Genomic DNA, 25,341 nt, shown 5'->3' on the forward strand with positions numbered 1-25,341 from the left:
TGAGAGGATCTTAAGTTCCATGCCAGCCCAGGCCACATAACAGGACTGTCTAAAAACACAGAAACCAATCTCTTGGGAATACAGAAGTGGCTCAGTGATTACAGGCACTGACAGCTCTTCTAGAAGACCCAGATTCAATTCCCCACACCCACACGGTAGTGCACCACCATCTGTAACTCCAGCTGCAGGAGGGATTTGAATACCTTCTTTTGGCTTCTGCAGGCAACAGCCACGTGTGGTCCTTACACACACATGCAGGCAAAACAACCATACGTATAAAACAACTTTTTAAAAGGGCCTCTTCAATCAAAAACCACAATCTAGAATTTAATATATGTTTATTTGTTTAATAGGAACATTCAGGTATATAAATAAGGTAAATACTTTCCAATATACAATATATCACATTCTTATACTGCGCTGAAAGGAATCTACAAGTGTGTTCAACACCAATCCTAAGTGCAGAGAGAAAGGTCGGACATGGTGAAAACACTGACTTAGTGAAACCGGGTTGAAGAAGTGGCACGACAGTAACACATAAGCACATGCCTATCTGGGGAGACCCAGGGTTTGTGATGTGGATTCCACACAGCCAAGTGCTGTGTCGCAGTGCGCCCGGTCTGAGGCAGGGAAGCAGCCAGGCGGTGTGAGATAACTGATTCAGCAGGTCCCTCCGCACAATGGAAGTGGCTGAGAGACTGTCCCGGGTAGCCTCCCTCTTTGCCACTGTGATCCCCGCTGCTGTTTGGAAGGTGTCGAAACTGGGTCCATGAAGACTCTGGAAGGAGCCAGTGAGTCCCAACACTCCCAGGATGGATTTTCCAGGGCGTTTTCTGGTCCCCTCAGCCACCGAGGAGCACTGAGCTGGTCTGAGTCTACCTTCAGTAGTATAAGAACACGTGACTCCCATCCCCACCCCAGTCCTGTTGCTGTCCCGGTGTCTCAGGAGTCCCTGAGCTGGACAAAGAGCTGATGCCTTCCTTGCCTCCACTCTTTAGACACTTGCCCAGTGTGAGCCAAGACAGAAACTGAGGAATGAGAGGAAACGTCACACAGAGGACTGTCATAAACATGTGTGCACACTCAGCTCACTGCAATTAACACTCTTAACCCTTTCTACATCGGTGTTCCTTAGAGAAAAGCCATTAAATCAGCACACAAAGCCTGTGCGTGAGGAAAAGGTATGCTAGTGAGGAGGGCAGAGAGGGCTGACAGGGTGGCACCTAGAAGCAGTTTCACTGAGGGCAGGTGGCCAGGCGGGAAAGCCTTCTGAACACTGTACTCAGGAAAGTCCTCGGAAGCCGCAGAGCTGGGCTTGGCCAGAGTAGGGGAGGGCAGTGCCCCAGGACCTCTGCTGGCATCAGACTTTTCTCTCCAGATAAAGGACTGTCTGGTCCATCAGATGGCACGATGAAGGAGGAAGGGCCAGAGCTGGAAAACTCCAGAAGAGCAGGGGAGCTCCAGTATCTGTTCCAGCAATGGGCCTGTGGGTCCCATTAACACCTGGGCCCCACCACTGCTGGAACCAAGTTCTCTGTTACCATCACGCAGTCTAAGAACCTCCTGGGTTATATTAGCCAGTGCCACTCAATCAAGGTGAAGACTAGTCACTCTCTCTCCCAATTTCCCGTGTCCATTCAGAAAACTGAAATAAGCATTTCTCCATTCATGATTAATAATCTATGTGATATGTGATTCTTTGCTAATCTAGAACAGACAGAAACACCCCGATCACCTGTCCTCAATGGTCACCTGCTCTAAACTATTCTTTTAAGAAAGAAAGAAAAGTCAAGAGGTTGGTGGCTTACACCTTTCACCCCAGAATTTGGGAGGCAGAGGCAGGTGGATCTCTGAGTTCAAGGCCAACCTGGTCTACAGAGAGTTTTATAATAGCCAATGTTACACAAAAAGAAAACCCTGTCTCAAAAAATAAACAACAAAGAAAGAAAGGCAGGCAGGCGGAGAGACAAGGTGGAATGGTCATGGTGTCAGGGCACAGGTGGAGCTTTAGGCTTCTGGCTGACGCACAAAGCTTCAGGTTTGTTTTCTCTATTCCTGAAAATATCCACTTGTAGAGGGAACCAGGGGTTCCAGACCTACACAACACAGTAAGGCGTTGGCTGGGGAAAGTGGGGTCCAGAACAGGACAGGTCCTTGCACCCTTCCACTCTGGGTCCACCAGGTCAGAACAAACTGTGAACATTCTCAACCACGGGAAAAGAAGAGCAGAAGTGCTGAGCAGCCTCACATCATCCAGTCAGGCTGGCCTCAGTGCTATGGGAAACACCAAGCTCTTAGCACTGGACTGCTGAAGTGCTGCTCTTAGGACAGTATGGTCGCTCTACAGGACACCTGTGACGGCAGCGAGCATGTGGTGACTGAATACCCAGCAGCCCATCAGTGAGGGCCAAACTACTCACTGAGCTCAGTTTAAAAACAAAAACAAAGAAAACTACCAACATTTATTGAGCGCTTACTATGTGCCAGGCACCTTGCTAAATGCTTAAATGCATTAGCTCACTAAATCCTCACAGCCAGCCGGCTGGAAGTGAAGGCTGCCTGCAGCCTAGAACCTGGCCAGAGGTAGAGCTACCTAAACCTCTAGTCCGCCAGTTTTGTATGTTCTCAATCTCTAGCACACAGCTTCTTCTGGATTAAAGGAGGTAACGCATGCCAACTCTCAGCACTGTGTCTGGCACATATTAAGCACTATATGAGTGCACGTATTAATAACACACTGCTGCTATTTCATTGGCTGACGAATAAGATAAAGAGGCTGGCAGAGAGGCACCTGATAAAGGGCAATCATGGGGGCAGGGTCTTCAAATAGCCAATGGATTTGAGGATCACTGGCCACGAAACCCTAGCTTTTGTGTATTCTGCCCTTTAAGTCTCAAAATCATCCCTATGTCCTAAAGCCCTAACACTTCAGCACCCCGAGCACACTCTCTAGAAGCAAATGGAGACTGGCTTGCCCAATAAAGAACCATCCCAATGGTAAGAGCCTCCACCCGCAGGAGCGCACAGGGCCCAGGTAAGGTCGCTCCCAGTCAACCTGAGTGGAGGGGCAGGAAGGCAGACCACATCCTAACAGAATGACCAGGTCAGCAGCTATGGGCTCTAGCATGGGCTCACCGTGCTAGACTGAGTGAGGACTACCCAGGATGTGCCCAGTGAATGGGCCTAGCGAAGCCCTTAAATAAGAACCCTCCTCTGCCACTTGGTCTAAGCCCCAGCATGCCTCTGGAAGGTGCCCACTCAACAAGGGAAAACTGAGTCAAGAAGTAGAAGCTAATAATCTCTTTTCTGAAGCTCTGCCCAAGACTCAGCTTCCTGTCCAGCAGCTGTCGGAGCCTTCCGGGTGGAGCCTTCCGGGTGGAGCCTTCTGGGTGGAGCCTTCCGGGTGCTCTCTGGAGCCCTCCGCTCCAGGTGGAGTGTACCCACCCAGAGTTGACTGTCTCAGGCTGTGTCTACAGCAGTGCCCTAGCCACCCTCTCGACCTGGAAAGAACAAGAAGCCTGGATGCAAGGGAAACTGCCCTCCTCCCCACTAAGCACAGGAATGGTGTGCAGGCATGGTGGCCACAGACAGGAATTACTCTGAAAGACAAAGACAACATGGCCTCGGATGTTACTAACCCAGCAAGTTTTAGTTGTAACATCCTACACTGGTAGTGAGGAAAAGGCTCTCCTGGAAATCCACCTCAGGCTGTAAGGAACACAGTGACCTCCATACAGAATTGTATGTGGCATACTCCTCCTAAGTCCTTAAGTCACTCTTTCTCCCAGCTCCATCAACAACAGGGACTGACCTCAGCTTGCCAGGGGCTCAGGGAACACTTCAAAGGAGGTCCCAGGCAACCCAGCAATTAGCCCAACACAAGGTCTTTGTTGGTTCTCTTGAAGTACACTGATCAAATTCTCTTTCATAATATAAGCCAGGTTACAGGATGAAAGTGAGCAGGAGCAAGAGATCATAAGAACTGTTTCACAGTCCACCTATAAGAGGACATGTTAGACTCCACATCTCTGAAGCCTGGCTCACGTACACTCCAGTACGTTAAGAATTAATACATTTTAAATGTGGTTATAGAGCAGAAACTAAAAGGCTGAGAGTGTGAGACAGGCTGTGTGTGTGTGTGTGTGTGTGTATGTGTTCTCCCAACTTCCTTACATGATTTCTTCCTTCATGATTCCTTACATGATTTCACTTTCAGAAGTAAAACAGAAATTTCTTTTTCATACTGAAGTGGTTAGGAGGTTGAGAAAAGCACACACAAAGGGAAGGAAAGGCCCAGTTTTCTTGAGAACAATCATGAGCAGAACTCACGTGGGAGGCACCCTGGCTTGTTCTGACGTCAGCCTGTTTTCTGGGACCATACTGTTCACCAAACCCTTACTACACCAGTTATAAGCTACTAGGCATCTAAGCACTCCCCAGGCCGCACCTGGCTCGGGGCTCCACAGCCTGTGGGAAGGAACACTGCAGTGTTTCTGGTGCTGGGACCTCAGGAACTAGCTAATCCTGTCCTTCAGGCATACTGTGAGATGTGGTACTTTCTGGTTCCACCCCATGGCTCTAACCTGAGATACCTCAGGGTATGAACAGATGGCATACAAAGTGAAAAACAAAACCCTTTAAATTAAAATTGCACAGTATTTACAATCACATAAAGTGGGAAACAAAGTCATGCATGAAAGTGACAAACACTGAATTCATGACAAGGAAAGGCACAAAAATTTATTTCTGACAAAACAAAATGAGTGTAAAGCAAGTCCTGTGAGCCACTGAGATCTGCAGGGTGCAGCAGTCTCTGGGATCCTGCCTGTTTAATGGGACAAACTACATGCTGGACAGACACAAGGTGGCACTGCTCTCCTGGCTACTGACTGGGAAATTTCCTCTTTCAGAAGACTGGGAACTCAGGAGGAACAAAGCCCTCGCTGACAACTGCAGTGAGCCCTGGCTTTCAGATTTTCAGGACACCAGGAACCCTTCCTCGAGCCTCAGCTGCTGCTACCCGAGCGAGTCTCAGCTGCCGGGGAGCGGCATGCCCTTCTCTATCTAGTTTGGTGATCCAAGGTTATTTTTCAATCAAATAAATATAGCCTTACTCCTAATCATTGCTGAAAATCTTAAGAAGATACTGGCTCATCTTAAGGAGCAATTGTGAAATACAGCTCAGTGTATTTCCTTTTTTGAGTCCCCATGACATGACTCAATAACAACAGGGGCCACTAGTGACAGGAACTTCTCTGTAGATTTACACAATTGGTGAACCTCCAGGGTAAGTCAGAAAAGGAGAACACTGAGAGCAAAGCTCCCACCCAGGGCCACGCCACAAGAACCCAAACCCAAGGCACCAACATATTCTGTTCAGTGTGGCCCTGGGAATTGAGAACAAAAAGCCACAAGGCTGACATGGAAGTCAAAGGTGAGAGGCAAGAAGCTGTCCCCCACCTTCCTGCCCCGTGCAGGGCGCAAGATGGTTCAGGACAGACAGTCTGGGGGCTGTCTAAGCATTGGAGGAGACAGGCTAATCGGAAAACAAACAAGCACAAACCAGTGCTTAAGCCAGTCACTGTGCCCCTCTTGGCAGTGGGCACACCATGGCAGGGCCATGCTGTTAAACGCTTGGAGAACAAGTTCTTTCCCTGCCAACTGCTCCATTCCACAATAGTCTCAACTTAAGATCAGGAAGGAAAAGAATACTCACAGGTTACATAAGCAACAGCAAAAGGTCCCCCGGAAAGTGCAAACTACATCTACACTGGTCACATTTCATAAAAAGTATACACTGAGTCTCGAGAAGATCCAAGCCTCTTGACAGATCAGGCTTGTCACAGTTCTAAGCAGGACGCAGGGACTTCTGTGAGAAGTGCAGGTTTGACTGAAATCATGTACGAAACAAGTGAATTTAAGACACACAGACACACACTCACCTCAAGAGTACTATATACACAACACAGCAGCAACACAGTGGGCTTTGGGGCAAAGGGCTCCCCACTCTCAGGAGTCCCCAGAATTCAGAATTCAGCAGCAGCAAACCCACAGCACAAACATGACAGCCTCAGCTCTGCAGGACTGAGAAGCCACCGGCGCCTGGGTGGCGGGGAAAGGGCTGTGACCGTGCATTCTACTGCAAACACTTGAAATATTGCAGTATGGATTTCTTTTTCCAGATTTCGTAAATTCTCCATGCTTTTTGGGAAAGACGAAGTCTGAAATCTTCCTTTAGTCTGCATTATGAAAGCAAACTCTAAGCAAAACTCACGTGCCCTCTGCAGGATTTCGGCTTGGACGGGAGCTCATCTGATCAGTAAGCCTCCCTCAGTTCTACAGAAGGCAGCCCTCCACTGCTCCCAGCCAGAGATGGCTGAGGAGCCCCAAGGAAAGGTGTCAAGAAGACCAAAAGCAGAGGCTACCCTGCCCAAGGGGGAAGCCCCTCAGCTAGTCAGGCATGGAGGACTGTATGTTCTCTCAAACAGCACAGAAACACCTGGACGGGTGGGGGTTGCAACCACCAAGCACACACCCTGAGTGGGCGACACTGTCCTTCACGATGTTCAATACCTACATTAAGAAACCCAAATGGGTCTTCCCTGTGACTTCTTTGCAACTCAAAGCTATAGCTTACTCACAGCCCACATTATAAACAGACTGTATATACAGATTTTTAAAAAATAAAACACAAATTAAAAAGGAAAAAAAAAAAAAAGACAGTGAGTTGAAGCTTTTCATTATCTAAGTCACAGCAGCTGGGCTGGCCTTGATGACCTGCCCCTCACTCAATCCTGCTCCAGCTCTCCTGGCCATGGGTGGGACTCTGCTACTCATCTTCCAAGGCAGATGTCAGAATCCCCTTGTCAGTCAGGTGAGACTTCAGTGTATTGAAGATGTGGAGCTGCTGATCCGGCCGCAACGTCAGAAACTGCTGAATCAGCTTGCTCGGGTTTGGGCCCCTACAACAGAACATGAAGCAACCCTGAGCGGGGCCAGCTGCTTCGCTGGCCCAGTTACCCATGTGCTAGTTGATCCCTGAATTCACTCTTAGAGGTGGAGAGACCTCAGTGACCCTCTAAACAGTAACAACTGAAACCTCACTCATGCTTAGGCTGGTTTTACTGAACCACCGGAGACAAGTTCGAGGATTTCAGAGTTTGAAACCCCACTCATCTGGCTCAGGTAGAGGGGACGCGCACCTGATAAAGCTGGCGATATACACGTTGACAAAGGTGGCCATCAGGTACTGGCAGTCAAAGCGATCCATGATGCCTCCATGACCAGGAATGGTGTTGGCGAAGTCCTGTTAGAGGCAGAGGGAAACATGATGAGCCTAGGCTCTCCAACAATCAAATTCTACACTAATGGACCCACCCCATGTCCCAAACCCTGCTGGGTAGAGAAGGTGATGGAAAGAGGCATAGAATCAAATGAACAATGGTCAATTGGGAAATGTTCTTTTTTTTTTTTTTGAAAGAAACACTAATAAATGAAAACCTGACTTCCTCTCTTACTGTCCCCAAATTGAACACATGGGTCAAGAAGAGCGCACATTTTTAAGTGCCAGGTGCATACGCTGGCATGGTGAAGGGTAAACACTGACGCAGCAGGGCAGGGGAGAGACTGGATGGGCAACAGACAGGGGTGAGGGGCGGGGCGGAGAGTTCCCTACTTTAATTTTAAAGGCTCGCTTGAATCCACTTGCGAAGAACCCTCCAAATGGGCCGATGAGCGAGGCAAAGGTGGAGAGAGCGATGCTGTGGATCTGGAAAGGGTACATCCTCACCGTTTTCTGAGAAGAAGTGAAATCAAAATCAAGAGGTGTGCAAGTCTGGCTTTTCACAGTTAATGGGAGAAATTAATAAATCCAGTTCTCTACTTTTTTAATCCACCAGAAGACTGAAAGGAAAGACGGTAGGTCCTACGGTTTGGAGCACCAAAGAACCTAGGTTCAGTTTCTAACATACGTGGTGGCCTACAACCATCCATAACACCAATTCAAGATCTGATGCCTTCTTCTGGTGTCCACTGGCACTGCACACACATACACACAAGCAAAGCACTCACACATATAAAAGGAATGAGTCTTAAAAAAAAAAAAAAAGAGAGAAAAGAAAAGGAAAGGAAAGGAAAGCGAAAACTGGCCCATGTTTTTAGGTCTCCTAATGGTAGACATTAAGATATTCTGGCCTGGAGTGGAGGCAGGTGCCTGCAATCCCAGGACTTGGTAGGTAGAAGCAGTAAGATCAGGAGTTCAAGAGCAGCCTCAGCTACACAGAGAGTGTAAGGTCAGACTAGACTACATAAGAACCTGTCTCAAACAAACAGAAATCAACTTATGTTGTTTTGCAAGCACTGTATGAACAAAGTCCAGAGAATGTAGCTTACAGAAAATGTAATTTCAAAAGGATGAGTATTTCAGCGGCCTTCTCAGAGAACTGTGGCTATTCTTTACCTTTATGCCAGAACCTGACACAGATAGTTCCTTAAACGTTAGGTGCAGGCTGGGGAGATACTCATCAGTTAACGTACTTGCCCTATAAGCAAGAGGAACAGAGTTCAGATTCCCAGAATCCATGGAAATGCTGGGTGTGCACGGCAGCCACACCTCGAAGGGGATCCAGAGCAAGCTGGCTAGCAAGATTAGCCACAATGGCAAGCTTGTGGTTTGCTCAGGAAACCCCGAATTAAAAGAATACGGTAAAAGAGCAACTGAGGAAGATTTCTGCCATCAACCTTGGGCTTCCACATATGTATGTTTATTTACATATACCTGCAAACATGCACATATTCATACACACAATCACAAACAAACATGAAAAGAAATATAGTTGCAAGCCAGGTGGTAGAAGGATTCCAAGTTCTTAATGAAATACTGTTTCCCAAAAACAAAAGCAAAAAAAAAAGAAAAGGTACAGTGTGAAATCTAAAGCCCTCCTACTGAATGTTGTGTGCTGCTTCACATAAGTCCATGGTCTACAATGCCCTGCTGGTGGTTCTTTTACCCAGGCATGACTGTGGAACATCATTTACTGATCAGTATTTCAGAAACAGTGGCTCATGCTGGGCTTGGAGACACACGCCTTTGATCCCAGCACTCAGAAAGCAGAGGTAGGTGGATCTCTGTTAGTTCGAGGCCAGACTGGTCTACAAAGTGAGTCCAGGGCAGCCAGAGCTCTGTTACACAGAGAAATACTGTCATCCTGTCTTAAAAACCAAAAAAACAACAACAAAAGAAGTGCTGGCTCACTGTTATGCAACTTCCACATGTGGGCACACTCTGCTACATGATGCCAGAGGGCTTTTAAGTGTCACAACGCCACAGTGCCTCACAGTAACAGGCGCACACTTTCAAACTTCTCATTTTCACCTGAAATGCAGACTTTTATCATTGGTTACAACTGCTATCAGTCATTTTCTTTGAAGTGACAGAGTTACTTCATTCCTCTCAAGAAAAACACCCATTTCATAACCAAGTCTTCTCTAATAAAACCTATGCCAACGACTAAGCAGCCAGCTGAGCTCACAACTGAATCAACTATACATGTTTCTCCTTGGGACACTTGTGCTTCAGTATTTGGCAGAAGTATTTTCTACTTCAGTACAGAGAATATTAAAATGGTGTCAGGGATCAGGAATATCTTAATGAAGTTACTAATTTTAGAATCCTATCAAGGGCATTCACAAGAGCAACTAGCTTGTCTGCATTCACTAGGGTACAGCATGAAGCAAGCAATGGCCTGCCAGCCCAGGCAGCTTTAGCTTACACCCATTGCCGTAAGCTTACCCACCACTGATTCTGCATCATCAAGGACACACCAGCCCAGTGAAAGAGGCGCACGTTACTCAGAAAGCAGCTGGGACTTCACAGAGCCCTTTAAAGAAACCTCAGGGTCCTCTAGGAGCTACACAATCTGAGAACCGCTTCTCGACGAGACAGGGAGTTGGGGAAAGGCCTTCTCTACCCTTATCCTGGCGTAGAGCTCAGATGGGGAAGCTACCATCTCTGGAGGGAACTCCTCTGCGCAGGCACCCATGTAAGTATTACGTACCCAGCCTACGACTGACTGGATCACCCCAGGAATGTTGTACTCCTGCAAGCGGAATAGGTCAGAGGGCTCACAGTCCACAGTGAAGCTGTTGGTGTCATTGTTGTATTCCACAGGACACACGAAGCATCTGTACCCAGACATCACATAGGAGAGCTAAGGATGAAGAGCAGAGGGACAGGCAAGAACACCAGCTGCAGACATTCAGCCTGGCTGGCCCACAGCTGACCGGCCCACCATTCTCAGAGAGCCTCCTACCTCGTCCACTGCAGGCCATGGGCTCAAACACAGGTTTGTGTTTCACCACGTGTATTTTTTTTTATTTTTTATATTAGTTACAGTTTATTCACTTTGTATCCCAGCTGTAGCCCCCTCCCTCTTTCCCTCCCAATCCTATACTCCCTCCCCCATCTCCTCCCATGCCCCTCCCCCAGTCCACTGATAGAGGAGGTCCTCCTCCCCTTCCCTCTGACCCTAGCTTATCAGGTCTCATCGGGACTGGCTGCATTGTCTTCCTCTGTGGCCTGGCAAGGCTGCTCCCCACTCAGGGGGACATGTGTATTTTACCTGAACTGTTAAATAAAAAGGTTCACATGTCTCACTGGGGACTCACATATATATGTCCATATGTGATCTGAACAAAGATGTAAGACAATTCTTCCCACCCGGGGAACCCTGCCCCACCGTGCGAAGAGTCTCTGAACTCAGTGCTACACAGAAACCATGGTGGGTGTGAAGGGTTCAGTGACAGCCAGCCAACGCTAAGAGAGGGCCTGAGGACCAGCCACAAAAAGTGGTGTTCTCCAAGGGCTGGAAGATTGTGTTTCTCCAGGACAGTCCTGTGTACAAGAAAATCTGAGGCAAAGTAACACATCTCACCTCACTCCTTACTCCAAGTTGCCAGAGTTACCCCAATCTTAGTATGACATGGTGTGTGGACATTAGAGGACAGATAAGGTATACATGGACCCTACACAACTGCTTGAAAGCTGGCAGGTGCCATGCCAGTTACAGAAAGTGTTCTTCCAGGCAAGGGCCAGCATTGGGCAGAAAAGACTCTGTGCTCTGGAAGACAAGTGTCTACTCCTGCACAAGCCTCTGAAGATGGTGTAAGCCTTGTCCCTTCCCCATCCAGATGGGAGCTACCACCTACCAGAAGGCCAAACACCACAGTAGCAAAGAAGCCCCCAATGAAGCCTTCCCAGGTCTTCTTTGGAGAGAGCTGCAGACAGAAAACACACTGTCAGCATAGAACACTCTGGAACTCAGATTTGGTGGTCCATCACTTATGAAAAGTATTTCCAGGGCTGGAGAGATGGCTCAGTAGTTAAGAGCACGGACCCCTCATCCAGAGGACCTGGGTTAAATTTCCAGCACCCACATGGCAGCTCACAACTGTCTGTAACTCCAAGATCTGACACTCTCACACAAATATGCATACAGGCAAAACACCACTGCACACACAAAAAAATAAACGTACATAAATAAATAAAGTATTTCCAGCCAGGCATGATGGTATTCATCTGTTGTTGTTGTCGTCATTGTTTGTTTTTCGGGACAGGGTTTCTCTGTGTAGCCTCGGCTGTCCTGGATTTGCTTTGTAGACCAGGCTGGCCTCAAACTCAGAGATCCGCCTGCCTCTGCCTCCCTGAGTGCTGGGATTACAGATGTGCACCACCATGCCAGGCTAATGCAACATACATTTAATCCAGTTTTAGGGAGCCGGAAGCAGGAGGATCTCTGTTTAAAGCTAGCCTGGTCTACATGGTGAGTTCCAGGACAACCAGGGCTACATAGTGAGACCCTGTCTCAAAACCATGCAAACAAGAAGTATTTCTACATAAAATCAAACTTCAATTAATCATGTACTTTCAAAATTCTCCCCCAAAACTTTTTTCTTGCTTCTTATCCTATGTTCTTCAGCTTAGTTTTCTTTCTGTTCTACTACTGACTAACACATTTATTAAATTATAAAAATTATACATTATTTAATAACAAAAGTCACATAAAGAGCAAAGCCATAAAATAATGTCTACATACAAATATTTTCTTTGGGAGATTTTTTTGAAATAAGCATTTGCCTGTGTCTCTTTCAGCTTTTTGTTTGTTTGTTTGTTTGTTTTTCCCTCTAAAATACCCCCAGAGTAACATGAAGACAGGCCTACAGTGGATACAACCAGCTAGAGTTCCTCTCTGTCCACTGACATGCCATAGAGAAAGCATCACCACCTACTGGGACAGCCCACGTTACGATGACCCACTTACCTTGATGAGTGGAGTCCGGCCAAAGAAAAAGCCAAACATATAGGCCATAATATCATTACAGATGACACACGAGATGGGGACAATGAACCTAGGAAAAACCCAAGACAGGAATAACTCTACCAAGACAATCTCAGAAGTCTACCAAAGAGTGTCAATAACAAGTCAGTACAAAATAACTCATGGTGTATTTATAATTCATTAAGATTCACGTTAAGAAGAAAGAAAATACACATGGGAAGAGAAAAGGAAAAAGTGAAAGCAGGAAGGAGGTAAGAAAAGACAAACACATGAATGATAAAAATACATTGTATACACATATGAAAGCATAATAAAATACATTACTATGTTTAGTTGATATCTGCAAAAATAATTTTTAAAGTAAGTCAGCTGTGGTTGTATGAGCCTCTAACTCCAGCTAGAAAGGGTAAGAAAGGATTGCTGTAAGCTCAAAACTGGTTTAGGCTACACACTGAGACCATCTCTAAAAATTCCAGTGGAGGAACACACCAAAATGCCCTTTCTAGTGCCTGACACATGACTGGTATTCAGATGTTCACTGAATGACTGAACAAATGAAGACAACATTCTATAAATGTCATTTTCTCCTTTTTCATTACAAAATAATACATAAGCAAGAAAATAAACTGTTAAAGTAAGAGAAAACTTGCTTATTTCCCCATCTCTACTACCCCTCCCCAAAATAGCCATTTAAAATCATTTTAATATTTTTGTTTTGTTTTTCAAGACAGGGTTTCTTCTGTGTAGCCTTGGCTGTCCTGAAACTCACTTTGTAGACCAGGCTGGCCTCCAACTCAGAGATATGACTACCATTGACTCCCAAGTGCTAGGATTAAAGGTGTGCGCCACCACTTCCCAACTAACTTTGATCTTTTAAGTAATATACTCTGATGCCAGTTAAATTTCTCACTGTTTATTGCTAGCACTAGTATTCCCTATGATGCTTGAATGAGAATGACCCTCACAGGCCTGTATATGTGAAAACTTAATCATTAGTTGATGAAACTCTTTGGGAAGAATTAGGCCTTGTTGGAAGAGGTATGTCACTGGAAGCAGGTTTTGAGGTTTCAAAAGCCCAATCCAGCTCCCCCCTCTCTTTCTCTCACTGATGGATGGACTCTCTCTGGAATCACAGGTCCCAAATACAATGCTTTCTTTTATAAGGTGCTTTGGTCTTTTTTAATGGCAACAGAGAAGTAACTAAGACAGAAGTTGGTACCAGGGAGTGCACTATGGCTGTGACAGGCCTGGCCATGCCGGGTTTTGGAGGGATGTGGAAGACTTTGGAGCTCTGGATTAGGAAAGCAGTTCAATGCTGCATGAAGGGCTTATGTGGCAGTCCTAAAAGAAGCTTAGTAGTGCTGAGCAGTGTGGACTATGGAGGCCCAACTCAAGAGGTTTCAGAAGAGAACAATATTAGTGACTAAGCTAGAGGCTTTTCTTGTGATATCCGGGCAAAAAATATGGCTACTTTTGCCCCTGTCCTAAGAATTCGCCTGAGGCTAAGTTGAGGAGTTTTGAACTAATTTCACTGGCAGAGGAGATTTCAAGACAGTTTAATGTTGTCTCTGGAATGTGGTTATTAGCAATCACTCTTATGCAGATGTACAATGAAAAGGAGCAAGTTTTGCCTATGGAATGATCTGTTCCTAAAGAGCAACAACAAATCAAAGCTTATGCAACTGTAACTCAAGGTGAGGGCCAGAATCCAGCCCAAGCAGGCAGCAGAATGTGGCGGCATCAACCAAATGGTTCTGGCTTTAGAGTCACGAAGGAGACAGATAAAAAGGGGTTATGGAATCCTCTTCCTTGGTTAAGGAAAGATGCTGAGGACAGACATGTGGCAGTAGAGTCCCTGAATGGGGGCCCATAAAGGCCACTGTGTGAAGCTGTTAAAGTGAGGCCTGGATTTCTCTCAAGAGCCCAGAATGTTGGAGGTACCACAGCCATTGGATTCCAGACAGGAAGAGCTGCACACAGTGAGTGGAACAAGTCCAAGAGAAAGAAGTGTCCTGCGATGGCAAAACTGGCAAGGCGGAGATATCTAAGCCCTCTGACATGAGACATGGAGCTACAGGATTTGAAGTTTGCCCTGCTGGGTTTCAGTCCCGCTTTGGTCTAGCACTTTCTCACTACGCCCCATCTCTTCCCTTGAAATGGTAATATATATTCTGTATGTGTATAGAGAAGTATGTAATTTGATTTTTGACTTTACCGGGCATTACAATTATGAGATTGCCTTGAAGCGGGGTGTGGTGGTGCAGGCCTTTAATCCCAGCACTCAGGGAGGCAGAGGCAGGTGGATCTCTGTGAGTGAAAGGCCAGCATGGTCTATAAACCAAGTCCAGGCAGCCAAGGCTGCACAGAAAAACCCTGTCTCAAAGAGAAAGAGAGAGAGAGATTGCTTTGAATCTCAGAGGAGATTTTGAACTTTGAAACTGTTGAGTCTGAAAAACTAGGGGAACTTTTAAAGTTGAACAAAATGCATTTCAAATTATGATATGGTCACAAGCCTACAGGGGCCATGGAGTGGAATGTGGCGGTTTGAATAAGAAAGCCCCCGATAGGTTATTTATTTGTTACAATATATTCACTTTATACCCCCACTGCAGACTCCTCCCTCCTCTCTTCCCAGTCCCACCTACTATCCCTCTTCTCCCCTTACACTCTTTCCCTAGTCCTCTGATAGGGGAGGACCTCCTCCCCTTCTATCTGATCCTAGCTTATCAGGTCTCATCAAGGCTGGCTGCATCATTTTCCTCTGTGGCCTGGCAAGGCTGCACCCCTCAGGGGAGGTGATCAAAGCAGCTCATATACTTTAATACCTGGTCATCAGTTGGTGTAATTATTTGGGAAGGATTAGGGGGTGTGGCCTTGTTGGAGGAGGTGTGTCACTGGGAGCAGGCTTTGAGGTTTCCATTCCAAGCTTGCCATTCCAAATTAGTGTTTCTCTCTCTCTCTCTCTCTCTCTCTCTCTCTTCTCTCTTTCCTCCCCCTCCTTCCTGGTTACATCTAAAGATAGATTTCAAGATCTCAGGCACTGCTCCAGGAGCTATACCTGCTGCATGGTTCCCACCATGATGCTAAACCACCTGGACCCATGAGCCTCAATAAATCTTTTATAAGCTTCCCTGGTCATGATGTCTCTTCACCACAATAAAAAAATAACTAAGACCCTGGGAAAGCAAATCTAGTCCTCAGACTTCCTCCCTGTTCCTCCCCTGCTGCCCTACTGCTCTCTCCTTCCCAAAAGAACTGCTTCAGTCTGCCCCTCTCACTCTCTGACACTGTTCTAAGTTCCTTTGCTAGTTTGACACGCATTACGTAAATCTTATTTCCTGGCCCAACAATTCCTGCCTTTCTCTGAGGCCGTTTAAAGTGTTTGAACCCCCTCACTTCATTCACCTCCAACTCCCACCACATTCCCTTCATCAAGGCTTCCAGCAGTCTGCTCTATACAACTATGAAAAAGCCTTCACTAGAAACATTGGCATTAGTCATTAATGATCCAGCCGGTGTGCTTGGGCTACGGATGACTTTAGCACTCTTAAATACCTAATAAAAACCCAGACAGGGAATGAGCTGCTTGGTGCCTTCCCGGGCCATTACGCTTGTTTTAAATATAATATACAAGGCTAACATTTACAAGAGCTCTCTAGAGGCAAGTAAATTCTGAAATGAAGCTTGGGGGCTTATTACCCACAACACTTAGCACCTCTCTCATTACACCAGGTGTGTCTTGTCCACCCACTGAGGGAATCCAGCTTCTCCAATCAGCCTGTGACTGACAACAGAAAGGCTTCCAGTGAACCCACACACTCAAATGAAATCTCTCCCTGTTCTTCTGACCCACTGACAGATTCAATTATCTGGCACTATTTCTTTCCAACTGTAAAGGGAATCAGTGGTTTCTCACCTACTTCTTCCCTTTATATGATGTTCAGCAGCGTCAGGTGACTATCAGCTCTTGACCCATCTGTCTGTTTCTTTTGCCAGAGTGTGGAATTTACAGTTTTCAAAGCTCCTCTATAATTACTGATTTATTCAAGTGTTTATCTTCATTACTTTCCTTGTTTACAAGTCGCTAGGAAAATCATGATTAACTCACCTATGTTATCAAGTCTGTTGCCAGTTTTTTTCACCTTTGGTTCTTTAACTTTCAATACACCTGCCAATCTAGAATAGAGCCTCTCACAGTTTGGCTCTAAGCAATGGCATCTATATCTCCTGGAAGCGTACTCGAAATTCAAATAAAGTGCCACCCCATACCTACTGAATCACCTATGAATTGAAAGCCAGCCCACAGGAAATTCTATAGGTGGGAAGCTTGAACACAGAGGCAGAGGTCCTTAGTCTTCCTGGGTATGAGAAACCCTCCAGCCCCTGGGGCAGGGGAAGAAAAATTCTTGTCAGTTCACTACTTACCATATCATTCCTTCAAACAAGTTATGGATAACAAGATGTGACTGGGTTACAACAATAAGCAAGGTCACGTGGGTCCAGCCAAACTGCAAGAGAAGAAAATGAATTCTACCTACCAAGTTCATTGCCAAAACAGCTTCAAAGAACAATAAGGAACAAATGAGAATCTACTGAGAAATAGGGAAGACACATGCTTTAATAGATGACTTATTGGCAGTGAAAGTACAGAACAAACTTTTAAAAGTAATGAAGTCTTTTCCAGGACAGTCCCGCCAAAAGCACGCACTAAGTCAGACATCGGTGATGCAAACAAATCCCAGCACTCCGGGGGAGGGGGATCGTAAAGGTGAGACCAGCCTCAGCTACATCGTATCCAATCAAACAACAACAGAAACATCTCAGCAGGGTCTGTGCCTTGGGTCCTTTCGTGCCCTCAAGCACAGGGACATTCTCACTCAGACTGATTTTCTCAGGCTGAGGCAAGCAATGACCAGTACCAAAAGTGAATGAGCTGGAGCCTCTGCAGCCATGTCCCTGTCCCTCCCTCAAGCCCACCTTCAGAGGCATGGAGGAAGACCTCTCAGGATGTAAGCTGAGTAAGTATCTGGTCAGTTAGATGAAGAACTGCAGGACCCTTGCTTGCTCTTCTGCTCTAGTCTAGGTGAATACAGAACAAACCATGACAACTTCTGATTTGTCACAGAAAGCATGAAAGGCCTGCTGAGTTTCTGCACTTCATCTGGCCAACAAGCTCAGCTGGTTAGTTTCTGCAGATCTTCAAGTAAACCAAGAAGCCAATCTCAACCTGTCATTTATACACCTCTAGAACATACACATTCACCTCCCATACACACACGCGCGCGCACACACACACGCCTTACCATGTAGAACTGCAGTCTATAATGCTTCTTAACTAGACTCAGTACAAACATGCAGAATCCTAGTTGGAGACAAGAGAGGACAAAATGAATCACACTGCATTGCTTTTTCTTTAGCTAAGTTAAGTACTCCATTGGCTAATTTATTTGTAACATTAATTTCAAATCCCACAGGGGAAAATTAGCTTACAGTCAATGTAAGACAGAGCTGTCAGCTTGCTTCCCAGCATGGCCAGAGGTAAGGTTACAAAACTTTAACCAACTCCTACAAATGAAACAGGACCACGGAGCCCAGAGGAGAACTGGAAGGACACACCTGTCAGATACAGGGTGAAGGAGATGAACCGGTGGTATCTGCTGAGAATCCGCAAAGGCTCCTCTCTCTGCACCAAAGTGAAGAAGTAGTCCGTCACTGTCTCACCATAGAAGAAGTAGTTTACACACAGGAGGAAGTACCTGCGAATGATGAGAACACAGTGCCAGGGAGCACATGCAGCTCTCCTCCACGAAGCTGTCAGCCCCGAGAAGACAGAACAGCACACCCAACCTCCAGTCCCTCTGTGGTGCTCCCACACCTAACCTCCGGCCCCTCTGTGGTGCTCCCACACCCAACCTCCGGCCCCTCCCAGTGCGCCTCCCCTACCTCCCTAGGCTCCCTCCTACTATTCCCGCAGGAACCCTCCACTCGAAAGTGGTCCACGTGGCTTTGTCACTGTCCTGCTTTAACTGTTCCCTGAACGGGACACCCCCTTTCATTGATTTTGTTTGTTGCTCTAACATCATTCGATAAGGTTTTAAACTCTGCATAAGCTGGCATCCTGGCTGCCACGTCGCATTTGTTTCTACCACAAGTAGTAGCTAATGACCTCATTGGACAATTAGGCTCCACCTCAGGACACACCCTCTGGCCATGGCCAGACCCTTCAACTAGAATGCACTATGCATTTGTTTACATCTTTCTTCACGGAGAGGAGCATGAGGGGAATCACAACTCACGGCCCTGTGCGTCCTCCATTACGCTTCTGGGCATGAGATCATGCTGTATCACCCCAAGCCCTCAACAGGAAGAAACTGCAGATCCTCTTTCCCATCTTTTCATTATGAAGCATGAACTCCCACACTGTGTTTTTGGTTTTTTTTTTTTTTTCATTGTAATGAAAAAAATTTCCTTTGTGGAGCCACCGTAGCGAAGGATCAGGCCTCCTGAGTATGTTAACAAAATTCAAAACACAGCTGTCTAGCTACAGAACAGACAAGAAGAAAACATGAGCCGCGAAGGCAGGTGGAGGCTTGAGAGTCGGCGTGTCCTGATGGATACACGGGGCACAGTGTGCCCAAGTCTGAGCAGGCCAGCTTCCTTGGCCATATCCAAGTTTCTTACACACAAATCGGCCACTAAGTCACAAAGTAATTAGCATGGTCGGTGGGTCTTCCCAGCTCTGCTAGAATACCACCACTGAGAACAGTGGGGCCAACAGCAGAGCTCTGGGTCAGGAAGGCGCTCAGAAATCATTATGTGCTACAGTTCTTTATTTACCTTTTGCTGTTAGGCAGCCAAGCCTTTTTAGAAGAAAAAAATCTTCTCTCTGAAAGAGCTCAGATGCTAACCATGCCGGCACCCTGAGTGCCTTAGAGGAAGCAGCCTCAACAATCTGCTGTAATGCTGAGGAAGTTCCAGATAGAGCAACGCCAACACCAGACCCTGCCAGCTCCCAGGTGACTCCAGTGACATGCTGGGCTGCAGCATAAAACTACAGTGACCTCCAGTGGGGATGTAAAATACCATCCCTGGCTACAGGAGACCAAGGAATCCTCCTGCTGAGGTAAACCCAGCCAGAGGCTCATCCTGTTTCTCCTAGCTTCTCAAGACTCCTCAAAGGTGGCCATACAATCCAGCCTATGAAAGACACAGGCTCAAAGAGCCTGTGTACATCTGTGGAAATAACTATCTCTACCAGTCCTCTAAGTACCTGCCACAAAAATCACATCACCTAAACTAGGCAAGGTGCCCCATGGACCAGAGAACTTACCAGCTGAGGGTCCTGAACCAGGGCAGGTCATAGGAGTGGTATACATTATAGCCAATAGTGATTATCTCATGGAAACACTTAATCTGAACACACATAACCTGAAAAACAAAGAGGAATCAGCTTAGGGTCTTCAGAAAGAGAAACCAACAGGTCACAGGCCTTCAAGAAAGCTATGGCATTTAGGAAATGTTTTGGTCTTACACTGTTCTGCTTTCCTCCTGCTCTCTCACACCACCCCACAGGGTAATGTAGCCCTTATGTCACAATTTCTCAAATAAAACACAGTCCTGGTACCCTGATTAACCTTTTCTTCTAGAACCTCCCGGGTCTCGGCCAATCTTCCCAGGCTGACCCTGAATACATATGTGTGGGGGCTGGGTGAGAGCATCCAGCTGTCCTCATCTAGACCTGTCTCTAATGGTCCACCTGACACCAGCTATAGCATCCGGGAAGATCGAACCTCAACTGAGAGAATGCCTCTACTAGAATAGCCTAAGGCAAGCCATCTTCTTGACTGATGATTGATGTGGAAGGGCCCGGTCCACCAAAGGTGGTGCCATCCCTGGGCAGGTGACCCTGGGATGTACAAGGAAGCAGACTGAGCAAGTCATAGGGGGCAAGCCAACAAGCCATGTTCCTCCACCCTCTTGCTTGAGTTCCTGCCTCCAACTTCCTGCCCTGGCTTCCCTTCATGATGTGATCAGGACATGTAAACCAAATAAACCCTCTCCTCCCCAAGTTTCTTTTGGTCATGGGGTTTATCACAGAAACAGAAAGCCAAAATGAAAAAGGTGGGAAGACTGAACTCCTTAATGAACTGTCTAAGTTTGTGAGTAAAGCCCCAGGAACACGAGAAACAAAACCAGAGTCTTACATGAACCAAGAGCCAAGGTCACCTTTCATGTCGGTGTCCCTACAGCTGGGATGTGAAAAATGGCAAGTTACAGGTTCTCTGAGACAGAAGGTTCTGAGAAAGAAACCTGGAGCTCCAAGGTTTCCCAGCACCAACCCAGCACCAGATATTGTGGGCAGCAGGCACTAGAGATGACAGGCCCCCAGGAAAGGCTGGATGCAACACTAAATTGGCTTGTCAATGGTACTTACAATCATCATCAAAACCATTGGTCCCAAGTAAATGATAATGAAGAAAAATGCAATCATGGCCAAAGTCAGGATGCCTCTCACCCACCAGTTCTTCCATCTAAGTGAGAGAGAAAGACCCGTCAGGAGCCCAGAGAACCAACACACAAGCCTAAGGAAGTGAGGTCGAGGGGCTCACTTCCTTCACATCAACAGAGGCCAGCTTGTGAGAGCAGGGCCTCAGCATTGATGCCTGCTCACCATCACTCAGCAGCTGCAGAAGTCACCAGCATACACACAGGGGTACAACAAAACATGAGTTAGTATGGGGAGAGGCAGGGCATAAGACAGTGTCCTTTGCTGTTTCTACATGATGGTTTCCAGGGCCATTTCTATCTGAACAGAAAAGGCTGAAATCATTCTTCCTGTAGCTGGCTTCTGAACACTGCAGGGCCCTAAAATCACAATGGTAACAGCTGTCTTAGACAGACAGTACCAACTATCACAAATAGGCACCAGGCTTATCTGCAAAAACCTGATGCATTAACCTACCTAACCTTCAACACAACAGTCTCAGTAGGTTTTATTTCAAATACATTTTTAAATCAGCACACAGTATCTGTACTCAGTATGCTGAGAAATGAAAAAAGACCCTGTAGCAAGCTAATGGTAAAGCTAAAGTTTAAACCCAAGATCCACAATGCCCCACCCACAGAAGGAACGCAGAAACTTTCAGAGAGCGCTGTGGAGTCTCAGGACTTGTGCTTTCTCATGTATGCATACAACTCAAGTTACGAGGATTGGCTTCTCCAGGGACAGGAGTTTTACCCTGACTCCGGTTAAGACAGTTTTTAGTTCTTCCTGGACTAAAGGAAATGTTCAGAGGATGCACATGGAGGAGAGAAAATAACCGTCAGCCAGAAACCCTAAAAGCCCCAGTCTTGCACGGCAATGGGCGCGGTGCATCACTCAGCCAGGTTACCTTGAGGACAAGTTGGAAAGCGCCCTGTTCAGGACCTCTGGGGTATCATCTACGGAGGCTGGCAGGGGAGCTGGTTCCGCGCGGCTCTCGCTGTCTGACGCGGTCTCTCCATCTATCTTTGCTTCTGTCTCTGATTCCTACATGGCAAAAACAGAAGAGCAAAGGTCAAAACTCCTGGGCAACTACTAAGAAGTGCGCAGCTATCACCAGAGAGCCACAGGAAAAGAACTCAGGGCACCTGGCACACTGACATGACAGGACAGGGGGACACGGTAATCCTGACGGGGTTCTGACACGAGGAGAGACATCTGTGCCATGCACAATATGTTTACAGCCCCACACCATGGGGCCTGGGGGCGGGTGGTATGAGAAGACAGAAGTGGCTCACTTGTATCCAAAGAATGTAAAACGGAGGAGACTGTGACTGACTTCCTGAGGGCCTGGCCCTGAGCCGGCCATTGTTTAAGCCTCCAAGACCCTTCCCTATGTCAGGCCTAAGCATTTCTGAAAGCCCCGCTCCACAAGCACTTGGGCCTAACCAGCGGGCAGAAGCCACGGCTTGTAACCACTGACCCAGACGCTCTGAACACTCTGATGTTCCCATTCTGTGAAAGGAGCTCACGAAGGGTTCTCTTCATCTTTAGGGGTTCCTTTCCTGTGTGTTTTGTTTTACAGTTCTGGGGGTTAAACCCAGGGCTTTGTGCATGCTGGGCCCTACCTACCACACTGTCTGTATCCTCCAGTCCAGCCTGGGGATTCCCTTAAGACAGATAAGCAAATGCCAGCAGAGCTGTGCCCCACTTCACTGTCACAGAAACTCTGAGACAACAACACCCCCAAGCTCTGTTAGAGGAAGTGAAGCCCAGGCACCAGCTTCAGTTTTCCATTCTTTAACATTTACATTTACATCCTACTAGCAACCAACTACCTGTGAGTGAGACTAGATAATAACGCAGTTCTGACCCCTAAACCTCAGGGCTTCACCACATGAGCACCTGCCTGCCCCATATGCTGACACGCTCCAGGAGCATCTACAAGCCCCAGGAGCTGAGCCAAGCACCAGAAGGCCAGCGCAGGGTTATTTTTAACTTATCTATCCCGTTGTCAAGGAGACTCAGAGACTGCTGGGTCCCTAGGCAGGAAAGGACAAAAACAAAGGCTAGTGCTGGCAAGTTAAGGGGAGGGTGATCTCTGGTCATATACGGTGGCATGTACCTGCAATCCTGGGGTCTTAGCACCCAGAAAGATGAGGCAGGAGACCGCTTTGAGTCTGAAGCCTTCTTGGGCCTACAGTGAATTCCAAGTCAGTCACAGGTACACAGTAAAACTGTCTCAAACATAACATAAGTTAGCCAGGTATGGTGTTGCACTTCTTTAATCCCAGAACTTGGGAGGCTGAGGCAGGGGAATCTCTGAGTTCGAGGCCAGCCTGATCTACAGAGCAAGTTCCTGGACAACCAGGGCTACATAGAGAAGCCCTGTTTCAAAAACCAAAAAAAAATTAAATTAAATTAAAAAGTCTCCAAGGGCTGGGGATGGTGGTACATGCCTATAATCCCAGCACTTGGGGAGGCAGAGGCAGGCAGATCTCTGTGGGTTCAAGGCTAGCCTGGTCTATAAACTGAGTTCAGGACAGCCAAGGCTACATAGAGAAACCCAGTCTCTAAAAGAGAAACAAATAAACAAAAAAGTCTTCAGCCTGACCTATACTTTCCAAACCTGATCCTATTTCCTCTTCTTTGAAGAGGAAAAAGTAGGAGATAAAGAACTCTCACAAAGCCCTCTGGCTGTCATCACTACCAGGACCTCAGCGTGACTAGGATGAAGAACTAAGAAATGGAGTAAGCTTCTGGAATGATCAAGCCTAGGTTTTACCTGCCTCAAGATGTCTCTGGAATAAACACCTTGGAGGCCTCCTTAGGAGTAACCGCTAGGCAAGAGGCCCACACTCATTCATAACACCATGCTCCTGCCCAGCGTCTGGGAAGGGTGAAGCTGGCTACCTCTCCGTCTACTCCCCCACACACCCAGGAGTGGAGGTCAGGACCAAACACACCACGGGAACCTGGGGCCTGCAGTGTTCCTGGCCTCTCCTCAACTCCAGGCAAAGACCTTCCACTCAGAAAGTGGCAACTCATGTGGACATGAGGGAGGCAGAGTGCCCACAGCAGTTTCCATGCCGGGCAGAAAGGGAACCTGGGGCCCAGAGTCCGGCCAAGAATAAAGTAGCACATTCTGGGCAGAAAAACCGGAATGAGGGATGGGAGAGGCTGCTCTGTAGTGAAGAGGGCTTGCTCCCCTTCCGGAGAACCTGAGTTCAGTTCACAGAGCTCACATTGTCTGTTACTCTAGCTCCAAGAGGCCTGATGCCCTCTTCTGGACTAACACACATGCAGCACACATGAACGTTTTAATTTTTTGTTCTGTCTTGTTTTAAGTCAGAAGTGGAGCCAGGAAGATGGCTCAGTGGGAAACGACAGCTGCTGTCAAGCCTGGTGACCCAAGTTCAACCTGTGGGACCCAAAGAGAGGAAAGAAGTGACGTCAAAAGTTGTCCTCTGGCTTCCACGCACGCCTCCATACCACAATAAGCAAATAAATACAAATTAAAAATAAAAATCCACTGGGCCTGGTGGCATTCCCTGTAATCAGAGGCAGGCGGATCTCTGTACGTTCAAGGTCAGCCTGCTCTACAAATCAAGTCTACAACAGCCAAGGCTCTCAAAAACCCAGAAATAGATAGATTGATAGATAGACAGACAGAAATTCAGAAGTGCAGACAGATGTCTAGGAAAACCTCCTGTAGGAGGTGGCAGGTTCAGCCTGGGAAGCAAGGCTGGCTCATGTTCACCACACTCAACACGAGTTTCCTTCTCGAGTCTTCCAGTAGGGAAGACTCCCTTATCTCACAGTCGCGGGGGTCTGCGGCAGCTATCCATCAGCCTCTCCTGCTTCTACTTCTCACTAATATGCCCAAAACACACAGGTCAGAAGCAAGAGAACCTCAAATAGCCAGGCAACCTGGGCATCGTTCCTAAGGAAGGTGGGGTGCAGGGAAAAACAGTGGGCTAAGCAACTAATAAATTACTCAAATGCAGCATTTGCCTGTGTGGCCTCCTCATTTCACACTGGCAGCCCAACCAAAAACGAAGACCCCTTGAGCCAACATGTGATGTCTAACACTCGCAAGCTGCCTGTTAAAGCAACAATGCCTTGTACGTGCTCACTCTCCACTGGGATGCACATAACACATCTGCCCTCTGTGTGCCGGGACAGCCTCCCCCTCTACAGAATTGTTTCTATTTTACATGTATGAGTGTTTTGCTGTCTGTGTGCATTCTGTGTGCCATATGCATGCTTATGCCCTGGAAGACCAGAAGAGGGTCTTCTGTAACTCCATCCCAGATGAGCCATCAGGTGGGTGCTGGGAACTGAACCCAGTTCTTCTGGAAGAGCAGCAAGTGCTCTTAACCACTGAGCCATGTTTCCAGCCCTGGGCCTCTTAAGCACTGCTGAGAATGGGGGTGGTTTCACAGCACACGCTGGCAGCCAGGCTGTCTGGCTCCCATGTACCAATGCTCTCTGGTGTAAATTCATTTGCTGGATGAGATTCTG

The 25,341-nt window shown here is 47.1% G+C and overlaps 1 protein-coding gene across 2 annotated transcripts in view; it reads right to left on the bottom strand.

The window, feature by feature from the left end:
* Positions 1 to 321: 321 nt before the first annotated feature.
* Cds2 (CDP-diacylglycerol synthase 2) overlaps positions 322 to 25,341 on the bottom strand; it is a 54,178-nt gene continuing 29,158 nt past the window's right edge. For both annotated transcript variants that reach the window (XM_060371710.1, XM_021651158.2), the window contains exons 2-13: positions 21,728 to 21,864; positions 20,770 to 20,866; positions 19,666 to 19,763; positions 17,952 to 18,091; positions 17,639 to 17,697; positions 16,761 to 16,843; positions 12,318 to 12,405; positions 11,206 to 11,274; positions 10,056 to 10,208; positions 7,676 to 7,795; positions 7,203 to 7,306; positions 322 to 6,962 (exon numbers count right to left, since the gene is read on the bottom strand). In XM_060371710.1, the coding sequence (XP_060227693.1) occupies positions 6,830 to 6,962; positions 7,203 to 7,306; positions 7,676 to 7,795; positions 10,056 to 10,208; positions 11,206 to 11,274; positions 12,318 to 12,405; positions 16,761 to 16,843; positions 17,639 to 17,697; positions 17,952 to 18,091; positions 19,666 to 19,763; positions 20,770 to 20,826 (1,104 nt within the window). In that variant the 5' untranslated portion in view covers positions 20,827 to 20,866; positions 21,728 to 21,864 and the 3' untranslated portion in view covers positions 322 to 6,829. The remainder of the gene's footprint in view (positions 6,963 to 7,202; positions 7,307 to 7,675; positions 7,796 to 10,055; positions 10,209 to 11,205; positions 11,275 to 12,317; positions 12,406 to 16,760; positions 16,844 to 17,638; positions 17,698 to 17,951; positions 18,092 to 19,665; positions 19,764 to 20,769; positions 20,867 to 21,727; positions 21,865 to 25,341) is intronic.

Source organism: Meriones unguiculatus, chromosome 18 (assembly GCF_030254825.1).
Source record: "Meriones unguiculatus strain TT.TT164.6M chromosome 18, Bangor_MerUng_6.1, whole genome shotgun sequence".
NCBI lineage: Eukaryota > Metazoa > Chordata > Mammalia > Rodentia > Muridae > Meriones > Meriones unguiculatus.